The 23,418-nt window shown below is 43.3% G+C and overlaps 2 protein-coding genes across 2 annotated transcripts; both read right to left on the bottom strand.

Annotated features, from left to right (window-relative positions):
* Window positions 1-232: 232 nt before the first annotated feature.
* On the bottom strand, window positions 233-11,494 carry LOC141958650 (glioma pathogenesis-related protein 1-like). The gene is made up of 6 exons (XM_074901497.1): window positions 11,274-11,494; window positions 6,439-6,684; window positions 4,331-4,440; window positions 2,365-2,447; window positions 1,192-1,218; window positions 233-1,108 (listed from the first exon to the last, which is right to left on the bottom strand). The coding sequence occupies exons 1-6, from the start codon at window positions 11,451-11,453 to the stop codon at window positions 957-959; spliced, it is 798 nt and encodes a 265-aa protein (XP_074757598.1). The 5' UTR covers window positions 11,454-11,494; the 3' UTR covers window positions 233-956.
* A 2,042-nt stretch (window positions 11,495-13,536) lies between these two features.
* On the bottom strand, window positions 13,537-19,056 carry LOC141958651 (glioma pathogenesis-related protein 1-like). The gene is made up of 6 exons (XM_074901498.1): window positions 18,877-19,056; window positions 16,525-16,770; window positions 16,010-16,122; window positions 15,159-15,241; window positions 13,851-13,877; window positions 13,537-13,763 (listed from the first exon to the last, which is right to left on the bottom strand). Exons 1-6 carry the CDS (start codon window positions 19,054-19,056, stop codon window positions 13,537-13,539), a joined length of 876 nt encoding a protein of 291 aa, XP_074757599.1.
* Window positions 19,057-23,418: the final 4,362 nt, after the last annotated feature.

Here is a 23,418-nt window from a genome sequence, read left to right on the forward strand (position 1 = left end):
GTTCCAGCAGACTCATTCCTTGGCAGCTCATAACTATGGGCACAGCATAATTTTACCTGGAGTTTTATGCCATCTTTCTCAGTATTATGTTTCTCAGCATTGTGCAGGTTGGAGCTGAATGTGAGGGTTTTTTGTGCACCAGCTGTTACTGCTTTTGTGCACCAGCTTTAGTTCATGGCTTAAGCTTTAGCTCATGTTGCAAATACACGATTGCCATACATGGGAAGCAGGAAATAATGATTTATTATTCGAAACAACAGTCAAAAAATCTATGCTCAGAAAAAAACAAAAAAAAAAACAGGAAAGATTGCAGTGATACACAATCATGTGTAAACACAGGTGAAACTATGTCTTGGGACAGATGATGTGTTTAAAACCGAATTCAAAGTAGAGAGAAGTGCCAGTGGCCCCAGTGCACTATGAGACTAGGAAACACACTGCCTGCCCCAGGATGCAAATGCCAGAGCTCACAGGGGTCCAAAAATTCTTTAAAAAAACCCCTGTTTAAATGAAAAACCTATCCAGGCTACCCTACATCTTACTGGAGGACTGTCCAAGGAAAGAGCGCGATAGGAACAAGGGAGGAGCGTGCTCTGCCTGGGGCCTTGGCTGGGGCTGGGACCTGGGCTGGGCACCCTCCAGCCCTTCCTAAGAAAGTGTGGTGGGCAGCTGCCTGCACCTCAGTGTGCTGCCTGTGCAGCATGCTCCCTTACCCCCCAGATCCCACTCACACCATTCCACACATGGGTAATTTAAAATCTGTTACTGGTTCTGAGCAATGAGAAAGCTGCTTATCAGGTCAGCGAGGTGCTGCCTGCAACAAAGATGGTATTGCTGTTCTTCTAAATCACCTGTGGATGAAAACTATGTCTCTACAGATATTTGTGTTGCCAGTAACTTATGTGCAGGGAAGGGATGAGTTGACCTAAGTGCTCTCATGGTCTTCTGCATGTGCATCACTCACTGGTGGGTGCTAAAGGCCAGTATTTTGGTAGGAGCCAGGTGGCCAGAATTGTCAGTATAAAGAGAAGTGTCCTTAAAGCAATAACAGTGATGCAGTACTCATCACATGCAGGTCTGTCCCAGTCTGGACGCCACCTGGAATCACCTATGAACAAAACAAGTTACTCATTTTCAAGTATAACTGTGCCAAAGGTAACAAATGGAAGCAGTAATTCTGGTGGTACTTACTAATGACTTTGTCACGTTCTGCATTTTCTGGAGAGAGAAAAGAAATGAATGTAAACAGACTTATACATTATAAACAATTTGAGTCTAAGCAAAAGGGAATGAACTGTGAGCCTCAATGTGCTCACAAATACAGCTATGGGAGCTGTGTTTCATTCCAGGAAGAAGCAAAGACCCGCTGACTTCGGGAGAGCCTTGCAGCGAATCTCAGGCCTTTGCTGAGGAGTGCTTGATCACATCATGTTGACTTCTTCTCTCACCAGTGGTTGGCGTAGAGAGGAGTCACTTCCCCAGGTGTGCTTTCCAGGATACTTTGGCTTTTGCCCAGTGCCTTGCATTCAAGATCCTCAGCCTACAAGTAGCTAATATTAAACAGCCCCATTCATCAGGGACTCCTTGTTTCTGCAGTGCTGGTGCTTTAATGCCACCTTCCCTCTCCATTAGTTCATCTGAGGTTGAGTGCTGGGGAAAAGTGTGACTGTACCCCCAGCTCTCTCTGGGCAGATGTCCACAGCACAATGCCTGGTCCTTTTACAGGAACTGCAGAAGGTCTCCTGATGCCATCCAGCAAAGCCAAGTGCAGGAGAATCAGGTGGGCTGCCAGGGGCTCAGGCTGAACAACACATCCCTATGAAGGTCTCTTGCATGTCAGTCTGGCTCTTTCCTGGTGCTTAGGGGAAAGCAGATGGCCTGGCTGATGTTCACTGGAGCGGGCAGCTTTGGCTGTGCAGTGGCAGCTCTCCCCTCCTGCAGTGACACGGTGGCAGCAAGGATCACTTGGACCTGCACTGGCTCAAGCTGCAGCTCATGCACCAGATAATAACCTGGAGCCCACGGAGGGGTATGCGTATCCCCTTCTGTGCTTGCCATTTCTGCAAGCGATAACTTCTGCCAGTGATAATATCACTTTAAACTGCAGGCACTGTATCTCCTGTATCATACCCTCCAGCACCTGAGGAGCAGATCCCATCCCGTCACTCCCTGGGGTAGAAAACAGGCTCATTCTGCCCTCCCCCCAATCTTTGTGCATCACCGCTCACTTGGTTTCTGACTGCAGCTTTTCAGACTATATTTAGGAACAGGAGAGCACTGTGCCTGCCTCCTGCCAGTATGTTTTGTGTGCTCTTTCCATTTCTCCATGTGCTTGGGGAGGAGGACTGGTTGTCTTGTACTTACGACACAGCCGGCCCGCACACTGCTCGCCGTTGCAGTCGCTGCATGCTGTTCCTGTCTTGTATGGGCGCCCTGGGTAATTCCCACTGTGAAGGCAAGTAACACTGCTCTCAAACTGCCCTTGGGAGGGGAATGTTGACACCTACCACTAACAAGATTTTAACCTGAGTTTTGCTTCACTTACGTTGATAGGGAGATGGCTTTCGGATGGTCCCTGTCTGAGTGCCCTGTGCCCAAGACATGCAGAAGTTAAGTGTAATGGGGCACCCTGTTGTTTAAGAACCTGGAGACAGCAGTATTGCAAACCTGGCAATTAAAATAGTCTCAAAGCTGGATAACTGGTGTGTGTGGAGACTGTGGGCTCTTAAAGCTGGTTCGTACTCTTGGAGCAAAAGAAGGTTCAGTTATGGTGTATGTACACGCATATGCTTATATATGTGCATGTTACACCTTGGAGAGGAATCTCTGGTACTGGAGAATCTCTCATAGGTAGTGGTTGGTAAATATTTTATGAGTAGTGTGTGTCTCCCCCTGCTCCCTCCCTCTGCCAGCAGTGTGAATGGTACCATTCCCAGGCCCTTGGCTCGATATTATCTGCCCACCTCAGATACTGCACCAAACAGCTCAGTGCTTCACTTTGCTTGAAGCATGGCCAAAGCAAGATTTACACTGTGCCTCAAACTGCTCATAAACACACTGAGAGGGATTTTATAGGCATGCACTCAGCAGTGCTAAACTTCATGGTAAAACCTCATTACTTTCAGCAAGGTGAGGCTTTCATTGCTTGGTCTAAGCTGAAGAAAATCCTTTATATTCACTTTAGGAACTGAAATTGTGCATGCACCTTGGTTTGACCCTTGGCAGAGGGCTGCTCTGCTGGGTGCTGTTGAGGGTGAGGGCACTGCTCTCCTTCCCTTCAGGGCAAGAAATCCAGCATGATTTCAGTCCTCTGTAAGATACAGACATTGGCTAAGGGGCAGAAGGAGAAAGCCCTGGCTCATGTCTTTGGGAGATCCAGGCATAAGGCTTGAGGGACAGAAAGCACCTTCCAGCAGTGCTGGGGGCCTGCTTGCCTGTGCACAGGGTTTCTGCACCATCTAGCATGGTGGGATGCATAGCAAGTGCCAAGAAGGGAAAGAAGAGGCTGCCCTGGGTGATCAGTGGCTATTGGCTCAAGAACTGGCAGAGGTAATGGTTGCCCATCCCCTTTGGGTGTGGGGCTTATGGGGAGAGCAGTTTTGTTGCTTTGGCATAGCAGCAGCTGTGTCATTTCAAGGTATCTGGTCAGGGATACATACTCTTCCAAGGATGAAGCATGGGCAACAAGAATGCCAAACTTGCTCAAGTTCATGAGCTGGCCTGGCCTTGGCCCAACATGATAGTCATGTAAAGCTTTTAAAGCTGTATTTAGACTGTGGTGGCATTAATTAGCTGGAGAAGGGTAAAAGCTATCCTAGCTGGATATCCTAGTGACTATCCATATAAAGGACCTCGGGATAAAATTTTGCCTTGAGCAGCTCCAGCCTCACAAGCAACCCTCAGCTGCTAAAACTGCAGCTATAAGCATTGTGCCTTCAATATTTATCCAAACCATTGACCTAGAGGCTTAATTCTGCAGGCCCATGTGGAAATTTTTTCAGACATTGGGCTTGCACCTTGGCACTGTCTGGGGCCATCTGGGCACTCAGAAGCAAGGGATTAATTTTCAAATGATCACTTCAGTATTCTTATGTCAGCATCTTGTATTTTACCCCTTCTACCAGTGCCACTGCTTTTTTGGCTCCAATAGATAGCCCTCCTCTAGCAAAAAAAAGCTGGTTGGACAGAGGTGTACCTCTTTCTCTATTTTGGGGACCATTTCCTCCCATAAACAGCTTGAATAGATGGACCCATCTAATAAAGTTACATGTTGTGGGAGGGAAGGGGTAGGACCCAAACCCTGTGAAATATTTGCAATTAAAAACCTTACGCTGGCCCGTAGTTGCAGATGAAGTGTGCTGCGTTGGTTATGGAGGAGTATGCCACACTGGGACAGAAGTGGACAGCACAGCCAACCTTGTAGCTTGTAGCCCAAACAATCTGCAAAGACAGATGGGTACACGGGTGACAAAAACTTTGCTTCAGCATCTGAAGTGTTAGGGAGAAGACCTGCCCTCCTGTTTCACAACAACGAATTGGCTGAGGAGCAGTCCTTGGGCAGGTTTCATGGGGGAGAGCAGCAGCGATGGATCTCAAAATTGTAGTTTGTTCTGAAAAAATTACTGTTTTGCCAAATTTACCAGATAGTTGTTAAAGTAACTCTGAAAGAAAGAATAACTGACTGTAACAGCTAGTTCTCTTTTCTTGCAGAGGAGATGAGGTTTGTCTCCTTTGCTTCAAGGTAATACATTAACTTTCTGTCTTTCCTGCTGGGAGAGATTAGATCAAATCTGTGCAGAATAGGCTTCATGATCTGCTACAGCTCCTACGAGGGCTGACAGGCAAATTACCAGAAGGCACTAGTGTTATGGGAGGAGCAGGAAGACGGAGCTTTTCTGTGCTGCAGTCCTGCCTTTTAGTGCCATGGCCATGACTAAGATAATGCAGAGGCAAGTGCATTACATCACCTAGTGATCCTCTGTCTGCCAGAAGCCGTTCAGTGCAATCCACGATCCTGTATCCATCTCAAAGATTACAGTGCAGCCAAATGCTGCAGTCCTGGAAAAATAATCCCTGTGACAGAAGCAGAGGGGAGACGAGGGCACAGCAGTACCTGAGGGTGGTACAGCAGAAGCAATGACTGACTACATGAGAGATGTGGAGAGATCCTGGCAGCATAGGAGATGAAGAAACACACTTGTGCTTCCGCCGACTTGAAGGGGCGGCCTGGCCCTTTCTGTTTGTGCCTGTTTGTTGCCAGCTCTGGGAAGAGGGGACAATCCTCCAGCTCCTGAGGATGTTCTCAGTGCAGCAGCAGAGCAGAGGCTGCTCCTTATGCCAGCCATAGACAACTGCATCCCCAAGGATGGTGAAGGAGTAAATCACAGGACCTCCTCACCCCAGGCAGCCACTGGCTGAGGCATATGCTGCAGATGTGGTTGTGATTACTGCAGTAATTGTACCCAGGGGAAACTTCTCCACATCTGGGAAGGAGGGAGAGGAACGAGAGGTTCCCTGAAGATGCAGACCCAAGGATGCCTCCCAAAGCTGGCAGACACACAGCTTCTAGCTACAGTCATTATCACTGCTGACTCCAACTGAGAATAATCTTATTTTCTTGTTCTCCCCCAGGCAACTGCCTGGGCTGCTTCTCTACAAACAACATGGTAAACAACACTGCACCTTAGTGCTGGGTAAGGTGCGTTTGACTTTGCTTTTCAGATGCTGACTCCTGCTGTGTTCTTCTGAGCAAGGTCAAAAAGCAGCACACTGTGACCTGTCACAGCTCCTGCAGCCAAATATCTTCTCTGCACCCAAATACCCGCACGTGTCAGACACCCCACCTGCTTCAGCTTGTCCCTTCAAGTCCTAAATGCATATGTGTATCTCCACAGAAAATATTTAATAGTCCCTAGAGACACTGTAGCAAGCTGTCCTTTTCTTCCATAGCAGTGGTTAGTGATCACAGCATTGCAGGGCAGTGACACTTCTCTTCCTACTCTGCCCTTTTTGGGAATCATGGCTGGGAGAAACGTGCACATGATGCTTGCAGAGCTGCAGACATCTCTTTACATGCCAGTATTTCCCCATCCCTTGGCATGAGGAGGCTGACTGCTAGAGCTGGGACCTCATCCCACCAGGCAGTGCAGCCCACAGCCATTGCCATTGCCTGGTCTTTGGCCACTAGTTGGCTAAATCTGACTGCTTGACAGCTATCCTGTTTTCTTCCTGGAAACAATATACAACTGGCATATTTAAAATAATAACACAGTGATTCGCTTCCTACCTAAAATGGGGACATGAGAACATCTTGTGCACACAGACATAAAATGAGACTACAGCACTTGGAAAACAGTTCACTGAATCTTCAAATCTAGAGTTTCAGCGTCAAAATGGCAATGCTGATTCATGGTTTAGATGGAGAAATGCAATGCCTACCTGTGTATAGTGGCCACATGTTCCTCTGCAGTTACTGGTGGCATAATTGTACGCATTGACCTCGTTATGCCAAGAGGTGATGGCTCCTTGCACAGTAAAAATAGAAATTGAGCCAGTCCAGAGGTTTTCTCCAACAGGGGTAAATTTGGGGTGGGCCTGCCCTGGCTCTTTGAGGTACGTATTATGTTTAAACAGGCATTTCTTTGCCCAGGCTTTCGCAGTTGTTGCCAAATCCGGATCCCAACTCTGCAAAATAAAGACAACTAAAAATCACTTTGGTATCTTAGTAATGCAGTAATTCAGAGCAACTTTCAGAAGCTGGGTCTCAGTAGTGTATATGCTTTGAATTCATTTGGGTTTTGCTTCTGCTGAGACTTGCAGACCTACATGGTAAATTGGCTTGCATGTTCATTTCTAATTTGAATTTAGCTACTCATTAAACTTGAGGAAGTTTTTGGGGTGGTGGATGATCTTGGCCTGCTGGTTTGCTGGACACCAAGAGCTGTATGTCAGTCAAATACAGCGTTTGGGGCACAATGTGTATTTCCATGCTATGCTGGCCATGAGAGAACATTAATTTAAACAGCAAATTTACAGGAAATCTGGAGACTGCGGAGTATGCTTTCTGTACCAGACTGGAGTCTTGTGCAGACTCATGCATTAAGGCCACTGCTTGCAGGTCAGTTCACAAGCATGCTGGGATTTTGGGGACAGTTTAAACCCAACCCTTGGTTTCCATCTTTGTGTTTGGTGGCTTCAAATGTTAGTGCTGAATTCATATTTGTGCAATCACTCACTCGCTTGCTATTCAATCTTACAGAAAGTGGTTATTTAAGCAATTGAGTTATATAAATGTCTTTTGTTTGCACTGGCGGTGGTTTCTGTTTTTGCTGGGTTTTCTTGTTCATACAACTTGATTAAGCAAATACAGTATTGTACCTCCCAGGAAATGCAGTACCGCAAGTGTGTGCCTGTAGTTCTAGATACACTTTGTGTCATGTAAATGAAGTTGTTCAACACTGCTGAACTATTTTGGATTGGACTTTTTTAAAAAATAAACTTTTTTATTTCTCCTTTTCTATATGGATTAAAACATCTCAGTTGCTTCTGCAGACAATAGAATCACTAGAGAAATTGTTTTTAACGGATCAGTGACTAGGGAAAAGGTAGTTGTTAGATTTTATGTCTATGTTTTATATAATACAACTTTTTTGTACCATAGATAAGTCTGAAACAGTTTGTGTATTGTTTATGCTACCAATAAGTAATTAAAAATTGCAAGATCATACCAAAATACACCTACAGAGATTTCAAATATTTTGTAACCTATGTCTTCCATTTCTTCCTATGGCTAACAATTGTGGGGGAGTGTATTTTCCCACTGTGGTGAACACCAGATGGCCACCAAAGCTGCTCTATCACTCCCCCTCCTCAGCTGGACTGGGGAGAGAAAATACAACCAAAAGCTTATGGGTTGAGGTAAGGACAGGGAGAGATCACTCACTGATTGCTGCCATGGGTAAAATAGACTCAACTTGGGGAAATTTAATTTATTACCGGTGAAATCAGACCAGGATAATGAGAAATAAAACTAAATCTTAAAATCACCTTCTCCACACCCCTCCCTTCTTCCCAGGCTTAACTTTACTCCCAATTTCTCTACCTCCTCCCTCCGAGCAGTGAAGGGGGACAGGGAATGGGAGTTGCAGTCAGTTCATCACACATTGTCTCTGCCACTCCTTCCTCAGGGGAGGACTCCTCACACTCTTCCCCTGCTCCAGCGTGGGGTCCCTCCCATGGGAGACAGTCCTCCATGAACTTCTCCAGCATGAATCCTTCCCATGGGCTGTAGTTCTTCAGGCACAGACTGCTCCAGCGTGGGTCCCCCACAGGGTCACAGTTCCTGCCAGCAAACCTGCTCCAGTGTGGGCTCCTCTCTTCAGAGCCACAGGTCCTGCCAGGAGCCTGCTCCAGCACAGGCTTCCCACAGGGTCACAGCCTCCTGTGGGCATCCACCTGCTCCACCGTGGGGTCCTCCCCGGGCTGCAGGGGGATCTCTGCTCCACTGTGGACCTCCATGGGCTGCAGGGGCACAGCTGCCTCACCGGGGTCATCAACACAGGCTGCAGGGGGATCTCTGCTCTGGCACCTGGAGCACCTCCTGCCCCTCCTTCTTCACTGACCTTGGTGTCTGCAGAGTTGTTGCTCTCACATATTCTCACTCCTCTCTCCCAGCTGCAATTGCTGTTGCGTAGCTTTTTTTTCCCTTCTTAAATACGTTACCACAAAATCACTACCACCATCACTGATGAGCTTGGCCTTGGCCAGCGGTGGGTCCGTCTTCGAACCAGCTGACATTGACATTGGCTCTATCGGACATAGGGGAAGCTTCTAGCAGCTTCTTACAGAAGCCACCCTGTAGCCCCCCTGCTACAAAAACCTTGACATGAAAAGCCTATACACCACAAAACTAACACAGATAATTTGCCTAGGAACTCAAATATTAAAGGTAAATTTGGGGTAGGGTGCCTTATTTCAAGTGAGCAGTTGATATTTCTGTAGATGACAACTTTTAAGGACAATGAACAAAATCCGGCATTGTAGAAAAGTTATTTTCCAGTCCTGGCATTACTGCAAGTTAAGACAGAGGCTACAGTTTACATCTTGGCAATGCTCTGAGGTCACAAGGAGAAGACCATGATGAAAAAATGTATGACAGTGGTGGATGCATCTTAATGCTTCATGGTCTTGTTTTTCACATTATGCTTTTTAAGAGTCTGCACATCTCTTTTTTCCATCATCCTGTAATAGTACTAATAATAAGTTTAAAGTTTCATAAAGGTAAACATAATAATAAGTTTAATGGTAAATTTGGAATTTTACATGTACTTTTTTGTGTGTCAGTGCTTAAATTGGCTGACAGTTGAAGAAGCAATGTGCAGAACTGATAGTTCAGAATGATCTTCCATTTAACTATAGTCATACTCATTTTTTGCTTATGAAACTACATTTCTGCAAAAAAGATTGGACTACACTGCATGGGGAAAAATGCACATCAGATCAGAGTTCTCATTTTATAATAAATGTATTACAAATATAGATGGTTGGGCTTTGTTACTTACAGTTAAAGGAGTTTCAGTTTTGTATTTTCTTTTAAAAGAGTATTTTTCCAAAAGGTGGAAATGCACCGAGTTCGTAGTCTTCATTTTTACATATCTAAGTGGACAGTTATCTACAGCAAATAAAAATTCCCTGTGAAATAAAGAAGTCATCTTCTTTTCCTCATTTTTGAAGTGTTAGAGGCCATTCAGAAATGAAGAAATACTCTGTTTTCAATTCCAATGTTTTTACTTTCATAATAGTTTTTATCATGTATTGTACTACTTTCTCCACATTAAATTCTTCCTGAAAGAGGTTTTTTAAGACTAGGGTTTTTGCAGGTTTTTTTAAAAAAGAAACTTACCATGATTTAGTTCTTGTTTTATATGTAGTAATCTTTGTTTAAGCTGTTTTTTTCAGATTTCAGTTCTTTAATTTTCCAAATGGAATAATTAGGAAAAATTTAAAGAGATTAATACTGTTCTTTTAATACACAATAGCAGGATTTTGTTAGTGTAAGATCAGTAAAGCAATGTAGAAAACAGAGTCTGGAGCAATATGTACTGGAAGTTCAGGATGCCTGGCTAAGAAAGCTGAAGTAAAAGATAAATCTAGATGAGAAACTAAATTGTTTCCTGTCAGGCTTGCAACTTGAGCTTGCTCACTGTTCACTTGCCCCTCCCTAATGGCCGCTTCTTTTTTAGTGTTTTACAACCAGAAATGGAACTTGAGTTGGGGTGTTGCTAATTACAGATATGGTTATGTTCTCTTCTGGTGGTGACCATGCGAGATAGTAAGAAAGAGGAGCACAAGGAAACAGATCAGAATCAGGACAATCGCTATCGTCTGTCTGAGAGATCTGTGGAGATTATCCCAAGATATCTCAACTATCACCCAGTCAAAGCACGAAAGGCAGTGGATGTTGCAAGAGACAGCTCCAGAGCTACTGGAATTGAACATCTCACAAATCAGAGATGGGCTTCTCAGCCATAAGCCCAGCTTTGTGCACGCATTTACAGCTTCCTCGTTTCTGGGTCTTCATGTGCCACCCAGCAGAGAGACAAGTGTCATGAGTCATCCGAAATGAGAAGTGGCCACTTTTGGGTATATTTTGAACCATGACAGGCTGTCTTTTGCATGGTGGCTGCCGATGTTGCCCCCTGATGTGTCCAGCAAAGAAGGCAGCAGGGCAAAGCGGTGCAGGACCTGATGCCTCCAGCGCTTGCTCCTGCTGCACTTGTTGCTTTTCGGCTTCCCCTGCAGCCCCAGCACCTTGTAACAGCTGCTCTCTTGGCTCAGTCTGTGAGAGCCTTGCAAAGAAAGCTTAGAGAAAGCTCTCCAATGTCGTTTGGCAACAGTCTCTGCCCTTGCCAACTCAAGTATGAAAAGTTGTGCTTAGTTCTGCACATAAATTACACCCTGGGCTGTTGAGCTGTGCTGCCTTGGAATGGGGAGGCTTTTCACAGTACAACATGGCAGCATTAGGGTGAGGTTGAAAACCTGGGTTTCAAATGAGGAAATTAAGCCAGACAAAACTATGCATGTGCCTGATCGCATAAAGCCATCTGATAATCAGAGCCTTTTTCTCTGCTTCAAAAAGAAGTAGCTTTTATGAACCCAGGAGTTTTTTCTTTTTTTCTTTTTTTTTTTTTTTCTTCCATTTGAACACAAAACCAGTCTTTAAGAACCATAAACATCATCACAATGCTACACACTGACATGTAAGATCCCCTTACCATGTAGAGCATGTTGCTGGCTGCTGGATTCACTTCTGACCGGAATCTGTTATGGGTTCGCACACATTCCTCAATAAACTTTGGATCTCCAACATCAGGCAATGTCGGTGGTTCATAGGAGTCAGAGGAACAACAGAAGTGCAGTAAAGCCAGCACACAAGCAGAAAATCTGCTTGTCATGATTCTCAGACTCTGGTCTTTCAGCTTTAAGAGCAGAGTGTTTTAGCTGTACGAGGTGGTTTTAGCTTCACCAGCAGCGTTTTGCTTGGAAGGCTTGTGGGCTGGACTTATCTTAGCCATGGTAATCGAGTATGGCTTGGTCACAGGAAATGATTCACATTTCAGGAGCGTTGCTATGAGAATAAGGAAATCAAGCTACAAGATCACATCAGAGCTCTGGCAGCTTTGTCGCGCTCTTTTTTTCTTCTTTAATGATGGTGGGCAAGATTCTTCTCTCCTTTCTTTCTTTTTGTTTCTCTGGCACCCACCATCCCATCCATAGCAATCACTGGATTGCAGCGAAGTTTGGGATGAATTTTCTGCTTTTTATGAAAATAGCATTGCTGTTAAGCCTGTTACTCTGAGCCAAAAAGCTGTGAGAAGTAATTGATTTGAACTATGGCTTTTACTACAGTATGAACAGTCACTTTGGTTGTACATCAAATTACTGGAGGGGTAAGTTTGGCTGAGAACTGCAGTTTAAATCTGCTGCAGTTACTGATAGGTTTCTCCTGTGATCACATGCTTGTGCTGTGTTGCTATCAATTTCTCCTCCCAAGCTTTAGCAATTTGTTATTCATTCCCTGAAAACCTGCTTAATATGTGTAGAAAGAGGAGAGGGGAAACAAACAAATAAAACCCCCAAGTGATGCAAAGGCAATCACTCACCATCCCCAATGGCAGACTGATGCCCAGACAGCCTCTGAGCAACAGCCAACCTAGAAGCCAGCCCCCACCTTTCTTCTTCCTCTACCCTAGTTTTTTTTTGCTGAACTCGATGTTGTATGGTATAGAATATCCCTTTGGTCAATTCAGGTCAGCTGTGTCCCCTCTCCACCACTTGCCCATCCCCAGCCTATTTGCAGTTTCTAGGTATAGAAGATGGCAGCAGACAAGATCTGACAATTTTGAAATTAAATATGTATCTTCTTACGTGCTGACATTTTGTAGCATATGGCAAGAGCCCAAACATTTGGGGTTCGTTTTTATTCTGTGGGATGTCATGCTCCTTCAGAGCTGCAATGTGGATCAGAATTTGAATCACTGTGTTATCAAAACATCAGGACTAAGATAAAGGAGGAAAAACAGCTGTAAATATTGATAGCACAGTTACGCATTGCTAGTATCAGCCAGTATCTCTTAGCTTGAAAGATGGCTTTGTTTCCTTTACTAACAAATTGTATAGGAACAATAGGGATCAAGAGCTAAATGTTCTATAAACTGAATCCCTCAACAGTTTGGCCTTTTTTAATGAGGCTGGTATCTTCCATTTCTGAACCAGAATCTGTCCTGGGCCCATTTAATCTTCCCTCTCCTTTTTTTTTAACTCTCTGTTCCCCCCTTCCCCTGCCTGCAAGCTCAGGATGGTTGTCATCTACTCTGCATTTCAGATTTTATCCCTATCTCGCATTCTAAAATTAAGCACTTCCCATTTACACCCCATCTTAATTCTCACTCTATCAACTTTCCCTGGTGTTTTTCTAGCCTATGGAGGACAAAGCTTAACTCTCAGAGGAGAAGGGAATAGTAACAACTGACAATAGAGTAACTTTAATGGAGAATGATACACATAGGATAAATATAGCAAAGGACAAGCTTTAGTCCTTATGTTCATAAAAAGTAATACATACAGCTAAATCCGCATTATCTAGGGAAAATGATGTCTGGGATAACTGAAGGTTAATGGAGATGAATTATTGTTTCTTTTGGATACAGTGTGCTGCTTCAGACATGTCTGTGTGATGCCCCAGGTTTCCAGGAGGCTTGTTAGCATATATAGTAACATATAGTCTACGTGGCCCTTCTAGAAATCTACCCCTGAGACAGAGCTAAGAGGCTTGTACAGACATAGAAGTGTATTGCAGCTACTGCAAATAAATGATACTAACTCTATGAACAACCACTTGTATCTTGCCTTGAGTGAAGACTCAGCTGTATAAACATCACAAGGATAATGGAGAGATGACCAAATGTTTTTTTAAATGTGTGCAATTCTCTGACAGTAATACAGTGGTAGGATCACTACCAGTATCTTAATTGATCTTTACTCATAAAAAAATGTGTGTGGAAACCACCGTTGCACTAAAAGAACAGCACCAGCAGTCAGTACCAAAAACAGTGGCCTTAAAATTATAACACTAAGACAGTATTGGTCGCAAGAGGGATGCAATTCCTCGGCAGGTGGGATGTACGATGGCGTGGGAGGCCGGGGGGGATGGGGCCGCGGTGGCTGGGGCTTTGTATCCCAGTCTGGATACCAGTAGGCATAATCTAAGAGACAGTGAAGAAACAGGTGTTAAGATCCATCAAATTTAGCCATACACATAGGAAAGCAATTAAGAACAATTTGATACATACTTATCAGCTTCTCACGTTCTGTATTTTCTGTAAAAAGATCAGAAGAGGAAATAAATGTGAGTATCATTCAGTGGTGGTTCTTAATGTAGCCAGTGCCTGGCTGATGCACTGACAGTGCCAGTCAATGCCTAAAACATCCTGAAAGGCGGAAACAGGCCAACAAGAGCAGGTTTCCAACTGGTGTAGGCCTCATATTTTTTATTGAATTGAAAGAGAAGCAAAAAATGAACAGCTGTATTAGGAAGAATTTGTGTCACGGGGAGGACAGAATAGCAAGTAAAAACAAAGCATGGAATTTATTTAAAATTGATACACAAACAGAATTTAAGTAGTTGCAGACAGACAAATATAACTACTAAATTTATCACAGAATTACACATTTACTAAGAGCTTTGATACATTTTCAGGATTGCACATGTGCATCCTATTGGAATTGCTGATTTGCCCTATAGGAGAATATGGTAAAATAGGCTGTAGGATCGAGCACTTTATTGTTTAAAAGCTTTCTTTCTCCTTTCCCTCCCCCTAGTCTTTGAGATGTTTCCAGTTTTCCTGTGATGCATCAGTCTGAGACTTCAAGGTGAGTCAGCCAGGATATCACAGATGGAAATAAGAGTACCAAATGTTCAATTATTTCTACAGCTGAAGCTGTCTAGAGCCTGGCTAGTAGACACCATCCCCACTAAACCTCTGTATCAAATTAATATTTAAGATATTGTTGCATATCCTTTAAGCTCTGTTTATTTAAAACACTATTTCTGACGAATTTGGGACTAGGTGTAATGACATAAGGGTCCACAGCTGCAAACTGCTGTGGGAAAATAAGCTCTCACTGCTGTATTTCAAAAAATTGCGGAAGTTAGAAATAAGTGCTCTTTTTAGTATAGTCTTATTACTGGTTCAGAACCACCATTGTCTGGAAAATGTGATAGGACATACTAAACAAGCAAGAAAGCAGAAGTTAAATACACTATTTCTGCTAGGAACGAAGAACCAGATGGGGAATATTTGTTGGGGCTTAAGTTTTAGATCTGAGTTCTGGTCAGATAAAAGGTGGAAAGGAGTCTTATTGATACTTCTCTTCATCAGAAACTCTAACTCTGGCTTCTAATTCTGAGAGCCTTCAACAGAAAAGTGTTTCAGTTATTTTCTTCTAATGCTATTCTTGCCAGGATTTAGTACTGTTGCTGTGTTATGGGCTACAGATCCACTGTACTTAGTGCAAATTGACTCACTGTTATATTTCCACTTACAATTATGCCACTTTTATTTCCACACAATTTTCTTAGGTGATCTATTTGGTCTTACCACAGAGCCTGTCTACACACTTCTCATTACTGCATCCACTGCATGGTCGTCCCATTTCATATGGTTTTCTTGGGTAATTGCCCCTGAAAAGCAGAAGAACAGTATTTTGTTAGCTCAGACGTTTGAAAAGCAATTTAAATACATGGTTTCATCAGATTGTGAGAATAATTTATCATTAAAAGTTACCAGGGGGAGAAAATCCTTTTATCCAAAACCTAATCATTGCAATTGTTTGAAATTCCTTTTATGTTAAAGGTCTCACTGGCATGGGGAGCAGCTATCTGGTGACTCTTGCCACTTGAAATTAATGAGACTTCTTGGACAGTACTGTATTTTCAGTGTAAGCATACAAGAGTCTAGCCCTAGTCCCTTATTACCCCCCTGTATTTTAAAAACAAATCTGTAAAAGGTAAGCCCAGAAATTGCAAGATATGAGATAAACTAGAGGACTGTCTTCCTTTTATTTCTGCAGTTAAGATGTCTTGTTTGAAGTTTGGGTGGGGCCATATAGAGATGTAATATTTCTCAAAGCAGAAAGCTTGCACCTTACCCACTTTTCCTGCAGAGACTGTTGTCAAAACAGATTTTATTCCACCATCTTAGTTACGGTGAGTGCTCTCAGATATGATCTGCTTGCCTGCTTTTTAAGAAAGGGATTTTCTGCAGATCCAGCTACATTCAGCTTCTGCTCTCCATGGCTGGGGGGAGCTTCCCTTGCACTAGTGACATGTGGACATAGGTTCTTTTGAAATTTATTACAACTGCTCCCATCATTGTTGGCATCTGATACAAGATCAGTTATAGTATATTTAAAAATAAAAAACCCCAACCAAATGCCATAACTAACTTACGCTGGCCCATAGTCGCAAACAAAATGTGCTGCTCTGAAGAGTCCTGGAAAATTTTCAACTGTATTGCAGAAGTGAACTGCACAGCCAACTTTGTAACTCTCTGCCCAAACGACCTGAAGGGCAAAGGGAAATGCATAATGCACCTGTTCAAAGACTGAAAACAGCAACATCATTAAGGGAGGAAGAAGGGACAGATCTTCTGGAAGTTTAAAACAGCTGACACAGGAGCAACATTGACAAACCAAAGGGCAGCTGAGGCAAACAACTGATTGACAGATGTTTTTGCATTTATTATCAGGCTCCCCTGGAAGCATGAAATTATCAGGGAATAATTCCATCATTACTGGAAACAGGACTTGGACGTCCCTGGGGCCTGGAATATTTATTTCCAATCTCACGTAGCAATAAACCAGAGGGTGAAAACTTCTCCTGTTCCAAAGAAGTCTGTTCCAAGCCTGTGCTTGGATTTCCTGTAAAATCATTACATTATAAACCATGGGGCACATAAGACTCACCTGAGTGTAGTGACCACACATGCCAGTACAGCTACCGGTGCTGAAATCATAGCTGCTGACTTCATTAAACCAGTCAGTGAGAGCTGTATCCACGGAGAATAGGGTGGCTGTGCCAGTCCAGATGTTTTCTCCAACAGGGGTAAAGGTGGGGTGCACCTTCCCCGGCATTTTAAGGTAGATATTGTGCTTAAACTTGCACTTCTTTGCCCATGCTTTGGCAGTCTTAGCTAAAGCAGCATCCCAGGACTGTAGAAAAGGGAGAAAACATAACATAACCTGCATTGCAGTGACTTAGCTGAATTCAAATACTTTTAAACAGTAACTTGTAAGGATTCTTTCCCCCTTTTCTGCTTCCCATCCCTTCATTCAGTTTCTTTCTCTGACTTGACATTCCCACTCCCATAGCAATTCTTCTTCTTTCATGCTTAGGTATTGTAGGACACATAGTATCTATTCATTGTCCTCTGGTATCTGACTTGTTAAAACATTTAGAGCTGGACTGCAGTCTTTAACCTGCTATGCCTGAGAGGAGGTAACTGGGCCACTTTGTGCCTAGGAGCTGTTGGCTGTCCAGAGATTTGCACTTTGCAATTATCACTAGACCAGACAGGAATTCCATCCTGCTGGCCAGGACAGAGAGAAGGATTCACAACTGCTCCCTTCCCCAGACCCTTCTGCCTCTTTGCTCTTCTCCCTCCTCAGTGTGTGGCCAAAGCAAATAAAGGGCTTGCTCATCTCTGCTAGGCTGAGGAGTAACCATTCCCATCCTGAGTGGCACAAGTGATGATTTGAGAAACCAGTCTGGGAGACTTGCTGAAAGATTTCATGACTCCGAATGACCAGGGAATAAAATGGAAGGTAAAATTCAGTACAGAGAAATACAAGTTAAAGGATGTGAGGAAAAAAACCCCAGTTTTGACTTTGTGTTCATAGTGATGGGTTTTGAGATGGCTATTACCACTTGTAAATCAATGTTTAGTAGTAGTCTAAAAAGCAAATAAAGTGTTAGAAATTCCTTGAGAAGGAATTACACCATTGCAGAAGTCCTGTTAAATGCTGTGTGCAGCACAGCACCCCGCCTTAAGAAGGGGACACTAGATCTGGAAAGGGCAGAGAGAACATGGAGGAGGATGATCATCCTAACGTATGAAGGGCTTTCATAAAGCAACAGAGAGTGCTCTGCAGCTTTGACCAGAGGCAGCTGGACATCTTGTGTGAAGTAGGTAAATAAGCAATAATAACTTGCTCCTTCCAATAGAAAGACCAGAGACTGTCAAACAAAGCTGGGAATTAACAGGTCCAAATAAAACACAAAGAGATATCTTCACACAATTTGTGGTTAGGCTGTGCAGCTCTTTGCTATACAATGCTAGCGACAATAAAAACTTGCATGACTCAAGGTTGAAAAAGAATCATACAAGAACGATCCATCAAGAGCTTTTAAATACAATGCAACACCTTTGATTCAAGAAGTTTCTATGTATTTGTCCTGCTGTTATTCCAGGCATGCTGGATCTTTTGTCCAAGTAGTTAAGTTCACTCTTGTGCACTAGCATTTTAAATTAAACATTGTTTTTTCAAATGGTAAGAAATTATAATCACAAGTAGGCTGAATTTTACCCCTTTACTATGAACTTCCTTCCACAGAAATGATTCATACTGTGCATGCGGTTATGCATTTAACTTCCTTTACAGCTATGCAGCACTGCTGGAGGGCTCAGAGTAATGACACGAATTGGCTGGGGTTACCTCCCTCAGCTGTCTATCTACCTTTTTCCTTATTTATTTCACTGAAAAAATATAGCCTGTTCCAATATCCATTGTATTTACAGGAAGTTCTGCTTTTCAAACCCTGCTACAACAAATGAAGGTATTTAAATGGATGTCCTGGCAGATCCCTTTCTTCAACACATGTTCTAGATTGGAAACAACAAGGGGAGATGATAGATTTTCAACCAATCCTGTAGTGCAGACTGACTATTCAGAAGCTTTTTAATGCCAAACAGCTTCCCTGTAGGAGACCTGGACTAACATAAAACAGATTACTATCTCTCTTATAAACAGGCAAAAGAAATGCTGAGAACTGAATATAATTTTTTGCAATATAGCCCTTTGCTCTGGCTGAAGTTTAGAGTAGCAACCCACCCCTAAACAAGGAATTCCCTTCAAATTATTAAAAATGAACACTACTGTGAAAATTAGTATCTTTTCCGTTTCCTATGAAGAACTAACACAGTTAATACAGAAATAATTGATAGAAAGGAAAAGCACAAAACAAATGAAGAGTAAGGTGGACTAAAACAGCAGCACAATCTATATGAATTTTCAAAGAAATCATGAATGCCTCCTTACCATGCGAAACATATTGCTGGCTGGTGGTTTCACTTTGGATCGAAACATGTTGTGAGCTCTCACACAGTCTTCAATGAACTTTGCATCTTCTATGTCAGGCAAGGGATATTGTGGATAAGCATGACAGCAAGAAAAGAGATCCAATAAGAACAAAGCAGCAAAGGAAAATGTGATTTTCATAATTCTTCAATGTTTTCACTCTTATTTTTTAAAAGTTTTTAAAAGAAAAATCTCTCAGGTGGAGATAATACTGGCAAGCTGCTCCTCAGAGATGTGGAAGCACTTCAAAGTGTCAAAGTAACAGGAAGTAATATTGCTCCATAGGGTACAGCACTATCTGATATCACAGCTGGCCATCGAAGGGTAAACTGTGAAACAGGCATCTGCTGTGCATATTAGCAAGGAGCAACACCCCAGGTATACTTCTGTCTTTTCTTTGAGTGTGCTCCATTCTGGTTGACTGCCAAACCATTCTGTGACTGTAGGTCTTATCTGAAGAGATGCTGCAGAACAGCTTTCCTAAAACCTGCGTCAACCATAAAAATTGTAGCTTTGACAAAATACAAATCTGCTGATTTTCCTACAGTATAGCTTAGTCATACCAGCTCAATTAGAATTATTTTGCAGGACCTTGCTTCCATTTCAGAATTACTCTAGGAATGAACACAATTAGGGAAACTGTATATACTGAAATTTGACTTCACCACAAGAAAAAAAAAAAAAAGTTCCTGAAGAGCAGCTTACTGCAGAACAGACCTTCTGACCTGGTTTGGTGTGTAACAAAAGTATGCAAGAGTATAAGCATCAACATATGTTTTAAGAGCTAAGGTCTTGTAACTCAGATTTAGGTAGGTTTACAGAGGAAATACGTTGTAGATTGTAAACAACATTCATGGGTCTGATTACCTGCTCAGTTTTACAGGTCAGGCCTTATCTTGCTGAGCACTTGTGGAAATTACCATTCTGGCGTTGCCATCTCTGTTTGCATGATAACTTGTCCCTCTTAAATAATACCTCTGATTTGGTTCAGAGGCTTGTAACAATCTGTACACCTAACTCAGCGTGAAGGAGCTGTAGCCCCCCAGCACCATCACAGCTATACCTATCTAGGATGTTAACAGAAGTCATATAATTAAATACTTCTCTGTCTGCATGTGTGTATGGATGTCCATTTATTACTAACTCTCCACACCCTCCTTTTACCTCTGCCATGATTTGTTGGCCAATTTCATGAAGGTAGGGGCAGCTGTAGAAGGCAACAAGGGGTGTGTGTGTGTGGGGGGGGGAGTGGCCTCTGGTGTTTTGTATCTTTTTGGGAAAGAAACAAAAAGGAGGCTCCAATTATTCTTATTGGACAGACTTAACACAGCCATTATCAGTAAACAGCCCTCAGAGGTACAAGAGACCTGGACAGAGAGGGAACCGAACAAGTATTACCTCTTCTTCCCCTTTTCTTTTACAGTAGTTTCCTGTGCTTTGAAACTCTCCCAGTAAGATCACTTTTTTTTTTTCTCTGATAAATTGTTTGTTTAAAAAAAGACTAAGCTGAATTGGTTGGTGGGAGGAGACTGGCCACTTTCTCTGTGGGCACAGCAAGCTGGGTGCAAGACACTTTTGGTGCTGCCATGTCCTTGGTGAAAAGATGCACGAGGCACTATGAATCATATCAAACTCCCACCTCCCTTGGCAAATAAAGGGAAGTAGGAGGTGAAGCACCCACCCTGGCACAACCCCAGTCCAAGGCAGTAGTCACACTTGCAGCCCAGACACTGGCTTTTAGTTCTAATCACTTTACCTGCTCCTCTATCAGTGGTTGGCTGTGGCTCCATTTGCCTCCAAAACATGTATGCAGTGGTCATGACCTCACCTACATTTACATTTACCTACAGCCACCTGGAGTACCGTGTCCAGCTCTGGGAGCCCCAACATAAGAAGGATGCAGACCTGTTGGAGAGTCCAGAGGATGATCAGAGGTCTGGAGCACCTCCCTCATGAGGACAGGCTGAGAGAATTGGGGTTATTCTGTCTGGAGAAGAGAAGGCTCCAGGGAGACCTTATAGCGGCCTTCCAGTACATAAATGGAGCCTACAGAAAAGATGGGGAGGGACTCTTTTATCAGGGAGTGTAGGGATAGAATGAGGGGTAACAGTTTTCAACTGAAAGGGGCTAGATTTTAATTAGATATAAGGAAGAAATCCTTTGCTGTGAGGGTGGTGAGACACTGGCACAGGTTGCCCAGAGAGGCTGTGGCTGCCCCCTTCCTGGCAGTGTTCAAGGCCAGGTTGGACGGGGCTTTGAGCAACCTGGTCTAGTGGAAGGTGTCCCTGCCCATGGCAAGGGGGGTGGAACTAGATAATCTTCAAGGTCCCTTCCAACCCAAACCATTCAATGATTCTATGATTCTATGATTCACTAGATCTCCCTGCTGACTCTGCCTCCCGGTGTGCCATTAACAGTGCCAAGGTCCCTTGTCTAACAGATGAAGTTTGTTCTCTCCTGCTGTCATGCTCTATCCTAGAAAATGTGTGTGGGCATTGAAAAAGATGACAGGGCCCTCAGCTGTGGTGGCACATTTTAAAATGCAGGAGGGTGGCCTCTTACTAGCATTGGTGACTGCTGGTCAGGCTGGGATGGTGAAGGAGATCTTGAGAAGGAGGTTTCTTCCTGTGAGTGCAATTACCTTCTGTCCTACCAGGGGACAGAGGTTGGTTTCTCCTGTCAGCTGCTTGCTTCTGGGCTACAAGGACTCTCCAATTCACCATGTGCACTCCTGAAGCCCACAAGGTACCATCCTGGTGCTGCTGGCAGTATGGGGTGTGTGTGGAACACGAGGTAATGGAGAGGGCCTTTGATCAAATTATGACAGCTTAGATCATTATGGTGAATGACCCTCTCCACTGCTTCTAAATTGAACACAGAAGGCTTGTCCACTGCTTTGTTCCTTTGAAAATCATCTCACCTCTTTTCTAAACCAGGGCCAGCTGAGTTCAGTTTACTGCCAATTATTCTTTCTCCAACTGAATATTAACTCGAAACTAGAAAGTATGTTTTCTCTTTTCTAATAATGCCCATGCAGTCTATGAGAATCTAAAGACTTTGTCAACTAGACTTAATGTAAAACCATGATTACATTACCTTTACATGCAATCTGCACAGAAATTTTCACTACACTAAAACTGTACCATTAATTTAGCAGTGCAGCAATCTTGTATAAACATGCATTTGGAATTCTGTGCTTGGAAACTGAACTGAGATCTTCGTGAAGTAGTACATTTTGACATATCCAGGATAGTCTAGGTTATAAAATGCTTTCCTGCAGAGATTACTCTGGCTCCATCTAGTGATTCTGTCTATACTTAAAGCCAAAATCCAGCCTGCCCTCAAGCATTTGTAAACGTTTTTCACAAAAAGAGGGTAATAATCCCTTGCTAGCAGTAATCAGTAGATCTCGTAAACCAGATGAAAAGTAAGCTTTGTGATTTGGATATCACATTATATTTGTCTGGACAATACAAGCATTGCCTGTCCCTGCATAGATCTCAAGTGAAATTTAGTACAATGAGCTGCATGTGGGCAGGAAGCTGTACAGACCAATGATTTTGAAAAAAATCCCCGTTTACATCCTCTTTTCTCACTTCTCACTTGCTTTCAGTTCAAAATAGCTGGAAGAATACGACTTCAGATTCTTAGTTTTTCTCTAACACACAATTCAGTCAGAGGACCAAAGGCTGGTGGATTAGAGACTATCCAAGATGCTCGTGAATCTGTATAATTACATTTAATTTTGGCCTCAAATCATCAACTTCCCCACAAAGTACTGTTACTTGTGTTGGGGAGAGAATCTGTTTGTCCTTGACTTACTAGGTTCAGCTGTACAAACAGGGGTGGATCTGCTGGGTTTCCTTGTTCTGTCCACGGGATAAGGCAGCTGCAAGATCAATTTGCCTTCCAGACCTATGAATAAATTAATATTCTGACGTGCACTGCTAATCCTATCACACAATCTCACCTCAGGGCAGAAACAGATTAAATGAAAGTATGGTGCTGGTACTGGATTTCTGCAAGTATTATATTTTAATGAACTATTTTGTGTTTATCAAAAGCTAAAAAACCTTGAAATTATTTTGCAATAATGAGGCTGTAAACAGCCTCACAATTAACAGGGCAGGCAATCAGTATGTGGTTGGACTGCAGGTAGTTTTACTGTAGTTTTGGTTAGGGGAATTTGTGCAGTGCTGCTTAGTGCAACTATGCCCCTTGGCCTAACTGAGCAAAATCACACTGCGCTGCTTGCTGCCTTCTCTCAACGAAGTAGGGACCAAGGCACAAGAGGTTGCTAGGTGTTCTCTCCCCGCCAGTCAAGATGTCCCTTTATCACATCTATTTCGCCCCTCAAGGACAGCCTGTTTCACTCCCTTCCCTCCATCAAAGGATAAGGGAAGTGTGAAGCACTCACTGAGGGCTGGCTCCTCCCTTTGACGATAGCTCTGCTGAAGATTGTGGGGCAAAGATGGATAGGCAGTGATAATGCCGTGGATGACA

The sequence above is a fragment of the Athene noctua genome, chromosome 3, assembly GCF_965140245.1.
Source record: "Athene noctua chromosome 3, bAthNoc1.hap1.1, whole genome shotgun sequence".
In the NCBI taxonomy this organism is placed as follows: Eukaryota; Metazoa; Chordata; class Aves; order Strigiformes; family Strigidae; genus Athene; species Athene noctua.

Coding starts and splice junctions, on each gene's coding strand:
- LOC141958650 (XM_074901497.1), bottom strand. CDS start 11,453: ATGACAAGCAGATTTTCTGCTTGTGTGCTGGCTTTACTGCACTTCTGT. Junction 4,441..6,438: donor CATGTGGCCACTATACACAG/GTAGGCATTGCA, acceptor CTGTCTTTGCAG/ATTGTTTGGGCTACAAGCTA. Junction 1,109..1,191: donor AGAACGTGACAAAGTCATTA/GTAAGTACCACC, acceptor TTTTGTTCATAG/GTGATTCCAGGTGGCGTCCA.
- LOC141958651 (XM_074901498.1), bottom strand. CDS start 19,056: ATGAAAATCACATTTTCCTTTGCTGCTTTGTTCTTATTGGATCTCTTT. Junction 16,123..16,524: donor TGTGTGGTCACTACACTCAG/GTGAGTCTTATG, acceptor TTTGCCCTTCAG/GTCGTTTGGGCAGAGAGTTA. Junction 13,878..15,158: donor GTGTGTAGACAGGCTCTGTG/GTAAGACCAAAT, acceptor ATCTTTTTACAG/AAAATACAGAACGTGAGAAG.